The following is a 17,172-nucleotide window of genomic DNA, read 5'->3' as shown; positions in this document are numbered from 1 at the left end:
ATAAAGATGAAATGTAACAAGTATGTTGAATACATAACGCTGCTATATAACAGTTTCAATTAGTTGAGTAAGTCCTCTGTAACGTCTTGTAAAGGTGTAAGGACACGTTTACAGTAAAAGCAACATAATGTTCTCAACTGTACGAGTTAATTATTTCCAGATTTTTTTTTTTTTTTCACAAGTAAAGGCTCTGTCCGGGTATAAAACAAGTGGTGTATTTTTCCAGCATTAAACGTCTTGAGTTCATAATGAAAAGCGGAGGAGAGAACGGACAGTTAAATAATTAGACTCAGGGATTTCAGAGACGGGAAAAGAAACAGTAAAACAAAAGAACAGCCTTTTGTCTTTCGGGGAGCGGCGATTATGGCTACTGTGTGTCCTTCCCTCCTATTTATCTCTATTGAATAACACCAGTACATAAGGCAATAACGCCGCCTGGCACGGAAGGCAGTTGTGTGTAACCAGCGGCCGGGAGGGAGCGGGGAGCAGACACTTCCTCCCCTAAAATTCACGAAATCCCCAAAAGTTTTGCGAAAATGCTCATCTCGAACTCAACGCTGGAAATAATTAGGGGAAAGTCTCGGGAGTGTCACAAGGTCCGCGCACGATCCCAGATCTCTGTGCCAGCAGCCTTGTCCCTCTCCAGCCCGCACTCTGCCGTTCCTCCCGTGGGGACCGTGGGGAGGGTGGCACCTCCGCCGTCACAGGGCTGGGGCAGAGCCCGGGAGAGAAGGGTCAGATATTCTGTTCGGTTCCTCCCTGCCCTTCCTTCAGGGCCGACTGTCCGCTCACCCTCATATTTTCTGTGCTATAAAGGTCGCGACTACTTTGTTCACGAGGAATTGAACTTGCTGCGGCTCCCGCCCGAGTGGAGCCGAAATCTCATCTCATCTCTTCCCCCGTGATACTCTGCTCCCCAGCTGGACTCGTGTGTTTCTAAACAACCCCCTCAAAACGAACTACACCTCCCTCCTGCTAGTTTTCCCTTCAAATTTATCTCGTATTTAGCCATATTTTAATTTTCCTAGGTGTGTGTGTAAAGTCTCAGCCGGTTAAAACGGACACGAAAGTGGGTAACAAAGGCGGATGGGATTTCCAATGCTTAGGCCTTTCCTATGACTGAGTTCAGGACCTAAAACTCCATGCGAAAGGCTTGACTTTAGGTCCCCGTGCTCCACAGCTTCCAAGGCAAGCGTAAGATGAGGCTGACCAGAGATCCCTTGGTAAAAATCAAGGCGAAAGTCAGTTGTCACTAATTTTTATTGACAATAAAAAAGGCCCACAAATTCCTGTTCTTTTCTATGTGTTCACTCAAATTTATCTGTTTTAAAATCAGGTGCTAGTAGCAAACAAAAAAAAGCGTTCTGGTTTTCTCTTGAAGATACTTACATCATTTTTTAGAATATTTTGTTCATGATGAACCAAACGCACTTTGGGTTCTCACACCGCACCGAGGCCAAAGAAGAAGTCTGCAGATTACTTTAATTTTTTTAAAACAATCTATTACAGCATCACTGATTGCAGAAAGGGAACATACGCACAAACATGTATATATAAAAAAAAACTTGTCTAAATTCCTGCATAGCACATTAGCACACACATACTTTAGGAGAGGTAGAGAGGTGAGCGAGGAACATTTTTCCAGTCCTGTGGGAAGTCTGGAGGTGCCCGATAGAACTAGAATCCCAGGAGCTTTGATTTTTTTGGTCTGGTTTTCTTTTTTTTTTTTTTTTTTTTTTTTTTTTTAAGATAATTGGAGAGGCGAGTTTCTGGTATCTGTAGGTAAAGTATATTTGCACTTCTAAGGATGAGAAAACTAGAAACGTCTCTCTGACCTGTGACTAGGATCGCAGAACATACTGTTCTAAAGTAGAAATGTCAAAGTAAAGTAATTTACCACCTGGATGTCCTTGACTTGGGATGATTAAAGTCCAATCCGAGGTGTGTGCACAGTTTTACCGTGTTATTTAAACGCAGCAAAGGTCATAAAAGGATTCCAATAACATGAGTCGCAGACCAGAGAGCTTCCTCTGTGGAGAAATCCGTATTTTATTCTAGCCAAAACTCCAGCACGCTCTTGAAAGAAAAAAGGAAACAAAGAGAAGGGAAAGACCCTGGACTAGTAGGGGGGGATAGGGATTTAATTTCTGGAGGGATAAGCAGACACGAAAGAGGCTGGGAGGGTCGGGCTCTGGGGGATACACCCGGGAGAGGACAGAGCTTTCGCCTACCATTAGCTGTGCAGACATCTAGTGGGAAAGTGTCGCCATTGCAGGCCGACCCTCTGCCCCACGGGAAGGCGCTTACCCCGGCTCCTGGACTCAGCGCTGCCCTTCTCTCCGCTCCGCTCGTGTTCCCGGCCCGGCCCGAGCGCTGCTGTGGCGGTCCCGCCGGGCCGAGCCCGGGCCGCCGCCCCGGAGGCGTGCGGGGCTGGTGGTGCCCCGCGGCGCTGCCCCCCTCGCCCCGATTGGAGGCTCCCGGTGCCGCTCCGGCCCCGCCCGGGCTTCTGCTCCGCCGGGACCGGCCCCCGACCGATTTCAGCCCCACAGGGGCGACCCCACAACCTGCCGTGCCGCTCCGCCCGGTGCCTCGCTCCCTTTGGCACGGGCGGTGCTGGAAACCCAAGCGAGGATAGGCACCCCCCGCAGGCTCTGGGGCTCTGTTTACACTTGCAAATCCCTGATGGTTATCGTCAGCAGGGGACGGGAGCCGGCCCCGGCCCCCGGCGGGGCCACAGAACATGCCGGGACACGCGAGGCGCTGCCACCCGCGGCTCCGGCGGACGGCGGACACCCGAGCTTACCCCAAACACTCCTTGCTCCTTTCTGGGTCACAGATCTCAGCAGGAGTAGGCAGAAAAGACTGGAGGGGGGATGGGTAAAGCACACGTAAAGCTGGGCTCCAGGCTTCCCCAATGCCACGGCAGAAATTCATGTTTTCATTTACATGGCCGCGGAGAGAGGACGGAGTATCCGGGAAGGTGGGAGAGGCGAGGCAGAGGCGTTGACCTTGAGTTTTAAAACATGTACCGGCACTACAGCGATTGATCATTCCTTGACCGGGGGTCCCAGGCTGCTCCTGGCTAACAAACAGGTGGCTTCTCTTTGGGCACGACAGGCGCTTTTAAGCTACAGTGAGATCTAGTGCCAGGGCTGCTTTTATTCTGCAGAAAGTTGAGTAGTGGGTATTTCCTTAACTTGGTATTCTTCTTCCCTTCCACCTTCCCTCTTTTTCTAAGGGGTTCAGATCACTCAGTATCTTAGTTGCTACCTAATCACGTTGCAGCTGAGATGTGGGAAGCCCCATCATCTGCCCAAATGATGAGAATGCTCGGAGATCTCTGACTTGTGAATGCTTAAACTCTTATTCTTTCAGCCCACACGTTTTTCTTTCACCAGATAAGGTTTTTCGTGTTTTGTTCGTTTAGTGACTACAGATGCCACACTTATATTTTAACACTAAATATCAGAAACTTCTGATCTTAAAAAGCCATCATCTTCCATGACCTTGTTTTCTATTCTTTCCTTGACCCTTTCTCCCCCTCAAGGTGCCAGTCACCTGTCGTTCCCAAGGACTCCGCTGCCTTGCAGGAATGCTTCTCACTTCGGAAGCAAAACTGTCTCTTTGGATACCCAGCAAAGCAAAGAGACATCTTGCAACGCGCACACAGGTTTGAATTATTAGGCTGTAAATTTCGTACCGTGATAAAAGCTTCAGCTGTGTTGTTCAATATTAAAGTTTTTGGCAATAGCATCACTTGGGTTTTTTACTTCCTTCAACCCCGCCTCAGACCTGCATTCCCCTCTTACAGATTTCTGAGAAAATCTTTCATGTTTTGTTTTAATATCGCATATACACGTTTCAGGTTTCTTAGCTGGTATACAAATAAGAACGGACATATGGCAAGAACATTTGATGTTTGAAAACGGGCAGAAGATACTTGCTAACCGATTTCCGCTGTGGAGTTATATGGGATTCTCTTTTTATATACAGGCAACTTTTATATCAGCTAGGATATTCTTGCTCACAGTTTTTAAGGTTTCGATGCTGTGGTTATTGTTAAGGAAAGTAGTACAATCGATAACACACACAACCCCCCGATAAATGCAATTTAATCTTAATTCTCTGATTGGGATAGTTGTATACATCGTTTCGTCTTTCCATCTAAGGGGGATTTTTTTCCCGATTGCCACGGTCGTGCCAGCTACAGAAAACGAGGCTTTGATTTAAAGCTAATTATGAAATTATGATTACTTGATTATCTAGGCACTGCCCAAACTTCGTAGGAACCTCAGCATAAACTTCTGACCTCTCTTTTAGCGACTCTGAGAGTAGTCACAGACCCTGAACCGCCCTCCCTCCAGAATCCTAAAATTAACAGGTCCAACAAGCTCCCTCTCCTTTATTTGCCAAATATTTACATCACACAAAGTGGTGATGACGTGTCCACGCCTTCAGCAGCTCACAGTGACATTATTCCTGTGGCAAAGCTTACTGTCGGCTTTGGGAGCTGGAGTGGCGTTCCCCCAGCAGCAGGTGGGCGGCCGGGCCGGGGCAGGGGGATATGCCCTCGCCCCTCTGCTCCCTACACCCATGGCCCGATCCGCTCAACCTGTCCAGTTTCCCCTGTGTGCACGCACAGGTTTCAGTAGGAGCCACGTCCACACGGCGGGATGGACTTCTCGAGGGAGAGCCCCTGGGCTGAGAATTTGTTGACCCGGCAACAGCAAGAAGCAGCGTTGGGCGGATACAGATACTTCAGTGAGCAAAGGCGCACCAGCCTTTATGTTTCCTTTGCAACACGACCTATGATATGTAGCTTTATGTTACACCCAGCTGTTTGAGGGGACAGGAGGGTGGGGTTCTTCTTTTCTTTCCTTTTTTTTTTTTTTTTTTTTTTTTTTTTTTAGGAGGGCGATGTGGCAGCGGGCCGCGCCGGGAGATGACAGAAGATTTGACTTAGTCCCCACATGCATCAAGAGAAATTGCAAAGAAATACTGCCTTGTGAAAGTGGATGACAATTGGTAATTGCTGGCAGGCAGCGAGTATCTTCCCCACAATAGGAACGAAGCGGCTCCGGGAGAGGATATTGGCTCACTGGCACCAGGGCTGCTACAGCTGCAGGAAAATGGCCTCGGGCTTCTTCCTTTAGGTATCTGCCCTACAAGACCAGGGGGCATGCTTGGCTAGAGATGAACCTTTATTGTTCAGCCGCTCATTATTTTGCATGTCAGAGGGGTTGCTATGAAACCACTCCCTTTTCTCTGTGCCATTATTGGACTAAATATACTTTCGCTCCCGGGACTTTGCGAATTGTCTTCGGAGCGTGGGAACCTTGGCATGTGCCCTGAGGTCCCCTCCGGTCCCTTGGCACCAGCCCGGCTCCTTCTCCCCGGGTATCTCTGCAAAGGCTCCCAGGACTGCAACAGGGTTGCTTTCGCTGGGTTGAAACTGTCCCTGCTCTTCCCCCGTCCCTCTGTCCATGGCGAGGGTGGAAAGACTTTGTTCCCCCACATGGGTGGGAGTGGATGTGGGGGCACAGGGTGGCAAGGCCAGGCTGTGCCGGTGGTCTGGCTGGCCGCCATCCTCAAGGGCTCCAGAGCGGCGCCCTCGGGCAGATGAGGTCCGAAGCTCAGATGAGAAGATCTAAGTCCAGGCGTGGGCAGATGTGAACCGCTGGGGTCCGCTGTGTGAGGGTTAATTAGGGTCTGACTACTCTCCTGCCTTTCCTGGCGAGCCACAAGTCTCAGTTTTTAGCTGATTCTAGAGTAAATAGCATCATGGAAGTACAGTCAGCTGTCGCGTATGTAAGAATGGGATTTAGCCCTCAACAGAGTCACATATGTAACTGCTTATCTAAAGAAGACATAAAATACAATAAGCCTTGGAAAAATTCATGATTCAGCAAAAAGGGAGTAATATGCTTACCCAGAGATGCGAGTTATCGACTAGTCTGCATTTGGCTGGTGTTAAGTTTAAAGAAAAACGCTGTATAATTCCTATTTAGAAAATGTGTTCACGGTATGGCTGGAAAGACATTAGTTCCATCTAACATGAAGAGTAGCAAATGTCTCTCATCATTAAAGACAGCACGTATTATATATACCTGAGAAATGTATTCTAGCCAATAGAATGCATTTTCTAGACCCCGGGTTTACTGGGATTTTCCAAATAAACTTTTAGCAAAAACGTGTGTGCTTGGTGAAATGTAAAGCTAATCAGGGAGGACGGGATCACATCACGGTATCGAGTAGCGCTCTGCTGGTTGGTTGGGACTGGGAGCACCCACGACATGGACGAAGGTCATTAAAGCAGTGCTGGGGACTCAGCCGAATCCAGCTGCCTCTTCCTGCTCCAAAGTGATCACAGATCCGCGCAGATGGTGCGTTGTTTTTTGTGAAACGCGTCCCCAGGGCTGTCCCTGCGGGGTCCCACCCACGCAAGGCGGCTCTGGCCAAGGCAGAGGAGGGATGCGCTTTAGGGTGGGAGAGGACGCCCCGCTCCCCTCCGTGCTGCAGCAGAGGGATGAGCATGGGCTGTGACAAGGCGAGAGGCACGGTGCGGTCACACACACACACACACCGGCCAGGCCGAGGGCACACAGCACTCGTTTGAGGTCTGCGCGCCTGCTGCCCGTGGGTGCGCCATTCCCCACGGCCACCTCCCTCCTCACCCACTGCCGGCCCAGCAGAGAAATACAGAGTGCCCAAAACCATCCCCGGCCGTGCTCCAGGGTGTGCCAGGAGTCAGAAGAGGTGCCGAGGCGGGAGGCAGGGGCAGGAGCCGCAGCGGGGCCGGGCACAGGTGCCTGTGTGGCCCGGGCTGGGCCCGGCGCCGGGCGGGGGGCAGAGCCGGCTCGGGCCCGCCCTGTCAGGCCACGGGCTGAGGGCACGGCGGGCCCCGAGGGGTTCTGCAACCACCCGGCCTGCTGGAGGAGCCACAGGGGAACGGGACGGCAGCCACGGGGCTCCTCCAGCCCCCGCTCTCGCCACATTTGACAGAGTTGCCGGGGTTTGCCAGATCCAGCGTGTTTTGTCTTTGGTTGTTGGTGTCAGGGTTATTTTTCCCCTCTCCTGGGGCAAGATTCCCACTCGTGGCTCAGGTGCCTTCCAGCCAGAGCCATCCTCCCCTCCCGTCAGGGCGGTGAGTGCCCGTACCTCTGAAGATATTTCTTAAGACAGCCGCGAATACAGCCCCGGGTGTGTACAGTCTCAGCGGAGCAAAGGGCCGGAAAAGTGAGGAAAAAGAGCTGTTAGACAGAGCCAGACATTAGAGATAAACTGCCTCCATCGAGTCAATGTTTTAATCACTCAAACCACTTCTGAAAAGAGAACCAAAAAACCCTCTTAAAGAATGTGCTCAAACAGCTGTCTTCCAGTAAAGGCAAACATGTCCAATGTTTCCTGTATGATTTTTTTTTTCTCTCCCCCCCGCCTTTTTTTTTTTTTTTTTTTTTTTCCTTTTTTTTTCCTTTCTTTCTTTCTTTCTAGATACCACGCACGGACATCTTTAACACTGAGAACTTCATTGTTTCCATCCCTAGGTGAAGATATGAATTTGGGCTCAGCGTGGAAAATAAAATAAAATAAAATAAAGACTCTGCAACTTCTTGCACAGAGCAGCAGCGTCCACTTCTGCCCCTGAGCCCCTCTGGTCGGACCTAATGTGTAAATGTCACGCTATTACAAGAAAGTTATGGTGAGAAGGGGCTTTTGGAAACGCTTTCTCTCGCACTGTAAAAGAAAGGGAGACTTCGGCTTCTCTCCGACAGCTTTTCAAAGGGAAATAAAACAGCACAAAGTGGGCCTGAAGCTCAGGAAGAACTTTTTTTTTCCTTCCTCTAATGAAAAAGGTGGAAGGATAAGTTTAATTGTAATCAGGCTGCAACAATACACCATGTGATCATGTGGTAGCAATTATTATAAGCTCACAGTAGAAAAATAGAGGATATGTTATTGTAGCTTACTGTACCTTCTTTTCTTTTCTTTTCTTTTCTTTTCTTTTCTTTTCTTTTCTTTTCTTTTCTTTTCTTTTCTATTTTTTTCTTTTCTCTTCTCTTCTTCTCTTTTTTCTCTTTTTTCTCTTTTGTTTTTTTATCTTTTCTTTTTCCAAAAGTGTGACCTAATGGTAGATAAGGTGAGAAATTAGTTTACCCTCAAAATGCTAAATATCGAAAAGCAGAGGATAAAGCAAATAACATCAAGGAAGAGTAACTTGAATATAATTCTGTCATCTGTTGCTATTACACATTCAGAACATTTCAACTAGAAGATGGAATCGACCAGATAAACTACTGCACGGCCAGCCAGGCCTTCTCCTTATCAGAATTTGCCAAGGGAAAAATAAAAACTTTCTCAGTACCCTTGGTCCGAAAGAGCAGACCTGACGGCAAATAAATCCGTCTCAGTTTACATGGCAAAATTAATTAAAATTATGGAGGGGAGACCGGGGGGGGGGGGGGGGGGGGAGTGGTGCTTTATCAGAATGTTCAAGCAGCCTGCGGCTGACAGAGCCGGCAAAGGCTTCTCCTCATCACTGCATTTACACGGCAGTTTCAGTAAAATATTTTCTGTGGACTACAAACATCTAATGCCAGGCTTCAGCTGCTTTCACCCGCCAAATATAAACAGAAAACTGTAGCACCCACTCCCTCCTCCCGAAAATACTACGGAAAAAATGTAAAGCAGAGGAAAACAAATCTGAACAGAGACCTCGCCTGGGAGACAAATTTCAGGATCATTCCCATTTTAATTTCTAATCACATTAAATACTTCCAGCGTGTTTTCTGAAGCTGAAATACGAAAAAAAAAAAAAATCTAAAACAGAACACCAAGCCCCCCAAAAAATCCCACTGAGCGAAATGATCTTCTGAGACCTGGCTGCATTAAGATTAGACCGTGTCCCACACCTCGGGTGAAAGCAGTGACATTGTTTTCCAGAACACCTTTTTCGTAGGAGGTGCCGTTTGAATGTTTGGGTCGACTGAAACAGATAAATTCATATCTAGCGTGCGCCTGAGGATTTTTAGGAAGCCTTCACGAATTTTCCCGAACTCTTCTCCTTTTGCATTTGCTGTTACAAATTCTTCTTATTTTGTAATTATCACAGCACCCCCCTCAGCACGCAGTGGGAGGGAGAGAGTTAAGATGTCCTGCGAAACCCGCTCGTAAAGCTGCTTACTTCCATTAGAAACACATGAATATCCTGAAAGACAAAGTGTATTTAAAACGGACTCAGGAATGTTTATCTCGATCCCCGATGCTTTAGAAATTGTGGAAGAAAACAGCGGTGACAGTACTGCTCCAAATTACCCTTTTGGCAGGTAAATTTCATTTGCTCATGAAAATCAAATTCGATTAAGGCTCTTGCTCCTGCTATCACTTTACTCCCGCTTCTCCCAGGAATCCTGAGCTCTGCAGGACGATTATTATTAGTGACTAAGATCACCCTCTAGCTCCTCCATTATCAGCTAAGATATTTTAGCGGGTTTAGAGGGATTTAACTCCGTGACAAACATATTTTGAGCCATCAGACGCGATTTTTTCCCTTCATGCTTATTAATTAACTCTAAGCGATGCATGAAAAAGTAAGAGTGGGTTTCTTTGGGCAACAGCTTGGGCTGGGGTTGGATTTTTTTGGTTTTTTTCTTTTCTGTATTCGTAGATTGTGATTTACCTACAAGAAATCAGCGTTCTCCTCAGCCGGGCATTCCCGCGGCAGGGTGCGTGTGTGTTATCACACAAAGACTGCTCTGGGGGGGAAAAGAAGCTTTTTAGAGACCGAGCCGACAAACTCCCTATTTTCAAAACTTGTCTTGCAGCTGAAAGGAATTCTGGTTTCTCTAAGAGAAATCTTAGGGCCTCTTTAGAAGTGAATGAGTGAAGATATTCCTATCACATAAAGAGGTTTAAAGGTAGTTTATATTTTCACGTTTAAGGCCATATTGCTGCAGTCCTCACTGGCAAGACTATTCTTAGCTTCGTGGCGTCAGGAACACACACAGTGACCTGTTTTAAAGCACTTGTAAGGGCCAAATTCCACTCTCGCTTACACTCGGGAAGTGGGTGAAATGCTTCTGACCACTGTCGATGCAACGAGGTAAAAAAATGCCATTTAAGCGTTTTGTAATACCTGAGATGTGCATGGCCGTGTACCGCGATGGGTGACTACCATCAGTCAGAAATCGCCTGCTATGAAAAGATTCAGGACCTTTTAAAATCCTCCGACTGATCACGGTTGTGCATCGTCCCGCTCCCCAAGGAATTAATACTCATCTTAGAGGAAACGATTCAACAGATGCATTTCTCTCCAAGTTGTTTCACACTCTATATAAATGCAAAGCAGTTCGGAGGTTTGCATCAGTTCTCCTGGAAATCGCTATGGTTCCACCATACGCTTGTATGTGCTGTATTTTAACATTATTTCACAAGGAAAAAAAAAAAAAAAAAAAAAAAAAAAAAAAAAAAAAAAAAAGTTGGAAGAAGCATGTCGGTTGCATGTATGGAAGCGTTTAATTATCAAGTAAGTTTTCCAAAGACGCTCAAATCAATCAGTGGCTTCAAGTAAACTCCTTAGTTTTGGTTAATTTATCCAGCTCATCCCAAGAGTTACACTCTGAAAAGCAAAAGCTCTTCCACAAGTGGTAGGGAATGGGATATGTTCAAGGCAAGGGGGGTAGGCTCGGGAGTATTTTTATCCTTGGTGTTCATTACAAGGTCCACGAGTTTCGAAGAACATCTGTTCTGCCCGATGCCTTCACTCCTCATGGTTCCTTTCTAATATTTATTGGCAGATACTCATTAAGGCAGGAAGAAACTATAGGTGAGGAATGAAAATTGGGTAGCGGGGGCACCAGAAGTAGCTGACGAGGTTTTTCTCCTCTCGCGGTGTCAATAATTTATTAAAAGTAATTTAAATTAGGAAGGCAAAACAAAGCGTGGAGTCCTGTGTCCGATAACACTATTTTTCTGTTGGTGCATACGCACCCTGCAGATGGAATTTTTGCCTATTTTGAGGGAACATTCCCGTTCCCGAAATCCTCCTCACATGGCAACCAAGGAAAGGGGACTGTTATATTACTGCTCTTATCATCAGTGAAAAGCATGACTTTCCGCCATAATTATTAAAAAGACCTCTAGAGTGAGTAAGAGATGCGGAGAAGGGTAGAAAAGTAAGCTCTCTAATCTAATCCCCCTTCTTTTAGCACGCAGGGCTGGAACAGCCCCGGGAGGGTAAACAAAACAAAATAACAACCACCAGAAGTCTGCAAACCGGATGCTCCCCCTTGCCCCCCGCCCTGACACCCCACACGCACTTCTCGTACAGTTTGTACCGGGGCTAAAAGCTACAGTTTCACATCATTCTCCCTCCTTATGGAAAAGAGCCTGAAAAGTAGAGGGAGATAAGCGGGAAACTCTGCGGCTGAGGGGAGTTTGGAGAGTGGGGGCGGGCTGGGGAGGGGGGCAGAGGGGAGCTGGAGAGATTCGTGTTCTCATGGCTACCCGCTTTTTAACAAATCAGACACATCTTCGGGCTGTGAATGACAGTTCTGGCATTGGCTAGACTGCAACTTTCAACTTGACCTTGGCCTCCAGCCGTGTCTAACCCGTATGTAAAACAGCGCTGCCCCATAGAGCTGCCTCCCCTTCCCACTTCTCCTCCCTCGTCCTGCAAAGCGATTTTCAGAAGCAGCCTCGAGAAAACAGGGGGAAACGATCCCAACCAACCCGTGCCAGTCAAGCCATGTTTGGCCGGGGGAATCCGCAGGTTTCAAAACTGGAGCCTGAAAGAAAAGGGAAAATATGCGTGGAATAAATATTTGCTTTTGGCCATGAGGAAAAATGCGGAAAAGAGTATGCGAAGCTAAAATGGGAACATTTTACTGGCTACAATGAAGGAAAAAAGCGGCTAAATGCTGCCAAATTAGCAGGGAGAGGACAGAGACTTCAGGTATCCCAACTCATGGCACGGAAAAAGCACCTTGGAAAAACATTCTTGGGCACCAAGGAGCTATTTCTCATGGCTGGCAGCTCTGCGCTAGGCAAGGAAAAGCCTGCTCGGCAACAATGTACGTCCCGGGATTGCTCTGCGCTTGTAGCCATGAGGCCAAAACAATGCTACAACGTCAATGGAAAGCACAATAGGACAATAAATACGCCGAGCTGTCAGACTCAAAACAAAGCAACACGCAATTGGGGGAAAAAAAATTAGTTTTCAGGATGGGAGTATTTGTGGCTGTTTTGTGCACACGCGTGAGGGCTGAGAGCTGTTAACGCTGCTTTGGGTCAAGTTTATTGATAGCTCAGGGATGGAGGGCTCTGGGTTCAAGGCTGTGAGCGAAAAGCTTGGGGGAGAAAAGCATCCGCGCCGGTGTGAGGATATCAAAAAGAGAAATTATTTCACCCTAGGAAAAATTCATCCCGAAAAGAAAGCGGAGATGGTGGTTTTTGGTTTTTTTTTCTAGCATTCACTTGCAAAGCGGTACGGCCTTCAAACCCCCCGCCCCCCCTATTTTTCAGCTGCTAATCCATTTTGTTTCTGCAGCACACACGACACACAAACCCGCCGTGGGTCCGTGCGCACACCATGCAGGGCGACGCGATCATTCACAGCCGAAAAAGATTCCAGTCGAATCGTAGGCCCAGGGTTTTATTATTACTGCAACAAATAATACAGTGGTATCGCGATGAATATCGAGTTAACTCTCCCGCTGCCCAAGACCTCCCTACAAGATAATAATAAATAAAACGGGGGTTTCCCGGTCTGTTCCTCTTATCTAACTTCTGAGACTTTGTGGCGAGAGAAGCGAGATGAGTCTTGGGCTTTCGACGGGCGGGAAGGAAGAAGGAAAACACCCAGAAAAGACCCGCGGAGGCTCCGTTTCGACAGCCTTTAGTGTCGGAGCGCTGGGCGCGGGGAGCGATTCTCCTCGCTGGGCTCACGGTGGGCTCCCCGCCCCACCCGGCCGGGCCCGGCCCGCGCTCCCCGGGGACAGGCGGCGGCTCGGGCCGGCCGAGGAAGGGGCTACGAGGGGTGCGGCTCCTCTTCCCCCGAGACCAGGGGAGGCCTCCGGGCTTTCCGCGGCCCGGGGGGGGGAGGGCTCAAGGAAAGCGGCGCAAGGAGAAATCAGGCGGGGTGCCAGGGGGAGCCCCGCGCCTCGGGGGGTGCGCCGCGGCAACAACGGGCCAAAAAGCTCACGCCTCGGTGGCGAGGGAGGGCCGGAGGGAGGGAGGGAGGAAGGGAGGGAAGGAGGAGGGACGGGCGCCCCCCGCCGCCCTCATCCCGCTCGGCGGCGGCGGCGGGACCGCGGCGGGACCACGCCGTGCCCGTGCCCGTGCCCGCGCCCCGGGCCGGCCCCGGCCCCGCGCTGATTGCGTTATTTAATTATCTCCACTTTATTCCCTCAGATGTTTATCAGCTGCTTTGCATATCACGTGGGGGCGGGCGGGCCAATGAGGGCCGGCCTGGCGCGACGCTGGCGCGTCAGCCCCGGTCAAGTCCCGGAGATTGAGTATCTCTTTTTTCAGTCTTTGGGGCTTTTAAAAAAGAGCCACTAGTCTCAATGCGGAGCGGGCTATGACAGCCTCCGTGCTCCTCCACCCCCGCTGGATCGAGCCCGTCATGTTCCTCTACGACAACAGCCTGGATGAGATCAATAAGAACATGGACGGGTTTCACGCCGGCAGCAACTTCGCGGCGGCGGCGGCGGCCAACCCCTGCCGCAACCTGATGGCTCACCCCGCGCCCCTGGCCGCCCCCAGCGCCGCCGCCTACAGCTCCAGCGAGGCCCCCGCCGCCGGCATGGCCGAGCCCGCTGTCAAGCAGTGCAGCCCCTGCTCGGCCGCCGTGCAGAGCTCCTCCGGCGCCGCGCTGCCCTACGGCTACTTCGGCAGCGGCTACTACCCCTGCCGCATGACCCACCACAACGCCATCAAGTCCTGCGCCCAGCCCGCCTCCACCTTCGCCGACAAGTACATGGACACCTCGGTCTCCGGCGAGGAGTTCACGTCGCGGGCCAAGGAGTTCGCCTTCTACCAGGGCTACGCGGCCGGGCCCTACCAGCCGGTGCCCGGCTATCTGGATATGCCCGTGGTGCCCGCCATCGGCGGCCCCGGCGAGCCGCGCCACGACCCCCTTCTCCCCATGGACAGCTACCAGCCCTGGGCCATCACCAACGGCTGGAACGGGCAAGTGTACTGCCCCAAGGAGCAGAGCCAGCCGCCTCACCTCTGGAAATCCACCCTCCCGGGTAATACACCTGCATGGCTCCCCCTGTCTCCTCTTCCCATCCCGCCCCGCTCGCCTCTCCCGGGTTATCCCGCCGGCGGGGCTCCGCCATCGGCCCCCGGGCCGCCGCCCCCGGCCCATCCCGCCCGGGGCACACACGTCCCAGCCCGCTGGACCGGCACCGGGGCCGCCCCCCGCCCCCCACCGGCCCACGGCACATCCCGCCTGCCCCGGCCCCGGCCCCGGGAGAGGAAACAGCTGAAAAGGGCCGCGGGAAGGTCTGTGGTATTATTTTCCATAGACCATGAAGTAGGCGAGCTGTGTAAATCCCCGCAGCCCCTCTCGGCCCTTCCCCGAGTCCCCGGCCAGGCTACATGGGGTTTGTTATTATTTGTCTGACAGAAATGAGCCTTTCCCTGCCTAAAAGCTGTCTGCGGCGGCCGGGAGAGAGCAATCCCCAGCGCTGAGCCCGGCTTTAGCAGCTACAGCGGAGCGGGGCAGGCGGAGCAGGGCGCTCCAGCCCTAACCCTTGTACCACTTGAGGATGTCCTAACCGCTTCGAGCCATTTTCTAACACTTCCCTGCATGGTTTTTCTGTTCCAGACGTCGTTTCTCATCCCTCGGACGCGAACTCGTACAGACGTGGAAGAAAGAAACGAGTGCCTTACACAAAGGTCCAGTTAAAAGAACTCGAAAGGGAATATGCTACAAATAAATTCATAACCAAAGACAAGAGGAGGAGGATATCGGCGACTACAAATCTATCAGAGAGACAGGTCACAATCTGGTTCCAAAACAGAAGGGTCAAAGAGAAAAAAGTGATTAACAAATTGAAGACCACCAGTTAATGGATTAAAAATGGAGGAGCAGCAATTCAAGAGTTTCAGAACTTTTTTTTGTGTGTGTGTTCAGATTAAAGTAATTATTAATAATAATTAAAAAGAGAAAAGACAATGAACCTCTCCTTTCAGAACAAGAGATCTGTATCTTTGGAATTATAGCCTTTCTTTTTCTTTTTCCTTTTTTTTTTTTTTTTTTTTTCTTTTTTTTTTTTTTCTTTTTTTTTTTTTTTTTTTTTCTTTTTTAATATTGCTGTAGCAAAATGGTGAAAACTGACAGTACTCCTGAAATCCCAAACAGCCAGCCAGTTTCACTGACAGACTGTACAGCCCACACACCCAGCTCCGAGAGATACACTTTCAATTAAGACACGATTTTCTGAGAAACTTGTAAATACTTCTAAGACCTTCCTATTTGAAAAGAAGACCCTTCGTGGCCACGATGCGAGAGCTGGTAACGTGAGGAGGTCGATGTGGACACATGATCTGGTTTTCTTCCATTGCAATCCAAACTGTATGTTGAATGACTGCTCAGGTAAACCATAGTGAAAAAATTTACAATTACTGTATTTTTTTTTAAGCAATGCATTTGTTGTCAAAAAGTAATAATAAACCTCGAAGGTACTGAATAAGGATTTCAGAGACATCAGTAATGAAGGAAGTTCTGTGGAGGATCTGTCTTGATAGTAAATCTTAAAACATCGTAAATTAGTGAGGATAGAAAGGAAAACATTTGCTTGGAGATGTCTTTCGGTTTTATTTTTTATTTTCCACAGATGAATTCTCGTCATCTAAACTGGGGGGTTTTGTTTGTTTGGAGGTTTTATTTTTTTTTTCTCCTGCAGACCATACAATAGATACATTTTAAAGGACTCTGTCTATTTTAAACCTGAAATAATCTTCAAGAATTAATATTCTAAGTCCCCGGAAAATTTTAATGTTTGAATATTGGCATTTCTTTACAGTAGAAAAAAAAAAAAATGGCCTGGGAAAAATACCCAAGAACTTTGAACTGAAATACATTTTTTTCCCCTGAAGTATTTTGATTTATGTAATCTATATTTGATCTATAAGTAATTAGTCGTTTCTCCTTGTTTATTGTCTGTTATGAGGCCGCAGTAGAGTGTTTAGGGATTCTTTTTACAGCACCTTTTAATCCAATCAGTTATTTCAACCAGCACATTATTTTGTTTTTATTCACTATAAGAAGCTATCTTGTAAATAAAAAAAAAATCAGCGCACTGTGAAAATGTACTTATGCACCCCTTTTTTATATATTTCTACTGAAAAAAAATGAAAACCCAAGACGTGTAGAAGTATAGTAGTATTAATACTGTTAATAAAATAGTCACTGTAATAAAACCTGAAAGAAATACTCTCTATTTTTTCCATTTCTACGCTCATTTAATAGAAAAATATAATCTCTCTCTCTTACAATTGTAATACTAATGTCTTTCAGTATGTAGCTTGTGTATATACGGTGGATTTTGTTTTATTTTTCTTGGCGGTGTTTATCTGCGGGCAGGCACGCCTGATAACCAGCGTTCCTAAACTATAAATGTTTCGGTAATGTTAAACAGTGGTTTTTGCAGCCGCGCTGGGGGCCGGGGGGGGCAGAGCGGGATGAGAGGAGCGCAGCGCCGCAGCCCCGGCCGGGAAATGGAGGCCGGGGGCCCGGCCCTGGGCTGGGGGCACGCTGCCCGGCCTGCCCAGGCCGCACGGGGAGGCGGCGGGGGAAGCTGCGTGCCGATGACAGGACGGGGAAGGCCCGAAACCTTGACCTTGAGGGGGGAAAAGCCGATTTGTGACCTTGACTTTTGACAGCTCCCGGCGCCGGCGGCATCTGCGGGCCGACAGCGCCACCTCGTGGCCAACCCCGGGCGGCGTCCGCACCTGGGCGCGCCCGCGCAGCATCGCCGGCCCCGGAGCGCGCACCGCGGTGGGGACAGTGCCCCCGGGCTGGCACGGCACAGCCAGGGGCGGATCATGCTTCGCCTGCTCGCTCTGTCTCTGCCGGTGACAGCAGCGGGGCTCAGGCGGTGCCCGGCTGAGGGATGCCCGGTGCCCGGTGCCGTGCGAGGAGCCGCCGCACGGCCGGGACAGTGA

At 49.3% G+C, this 17,172-nt stretch overlaps 1 protein-coding gene across 1 annotated transcript; it reads left to right on the top strand.

The window, feature by feature from the left end:
- The first annotated feature begins 13,543 nt into the window (after positions 1 to 13,543).
- HOXA13 (homeobox A13) lies at positions 13,544 to 16,061 on the top strand. The gene is made up of 2 exons (XM_083863811.1): positions 13,544 to 14,249; positions 14,831 to 16,061. Exons 1-2 carry the CDS (start codon positions 13,577 to 13,579, stop codon positions 15,073 to 15,075), a joined length of 918 nt encoding a protein of 305 aa, XP_083719937.1. The 5' UTR covers positions 13,544 to 13,576; the 3' UTR covers positions 15,076 to 16,061.
- The last annotated feature ends 1,111 nt before the right edge of the window (positions 16,062 to 17,172 follow it).

Source organism: Zosterops lateralis (assembly GCF_965231275.1).
Source record: "Zosterops lateralis genome assembly, chromosome: 1".
Classification (NCBI taxonomy): domain Eukaryota; kingdom Metazoa; phylum Chordata; class Aves; order Passeriformes; family Zosteropidae; genus Zosterops; species Zosterops lateralis.
Note: the sequence above shows the minus strand (reverse complement) of the source record. Positions and strands in the feature narration are given on the sequence as shown.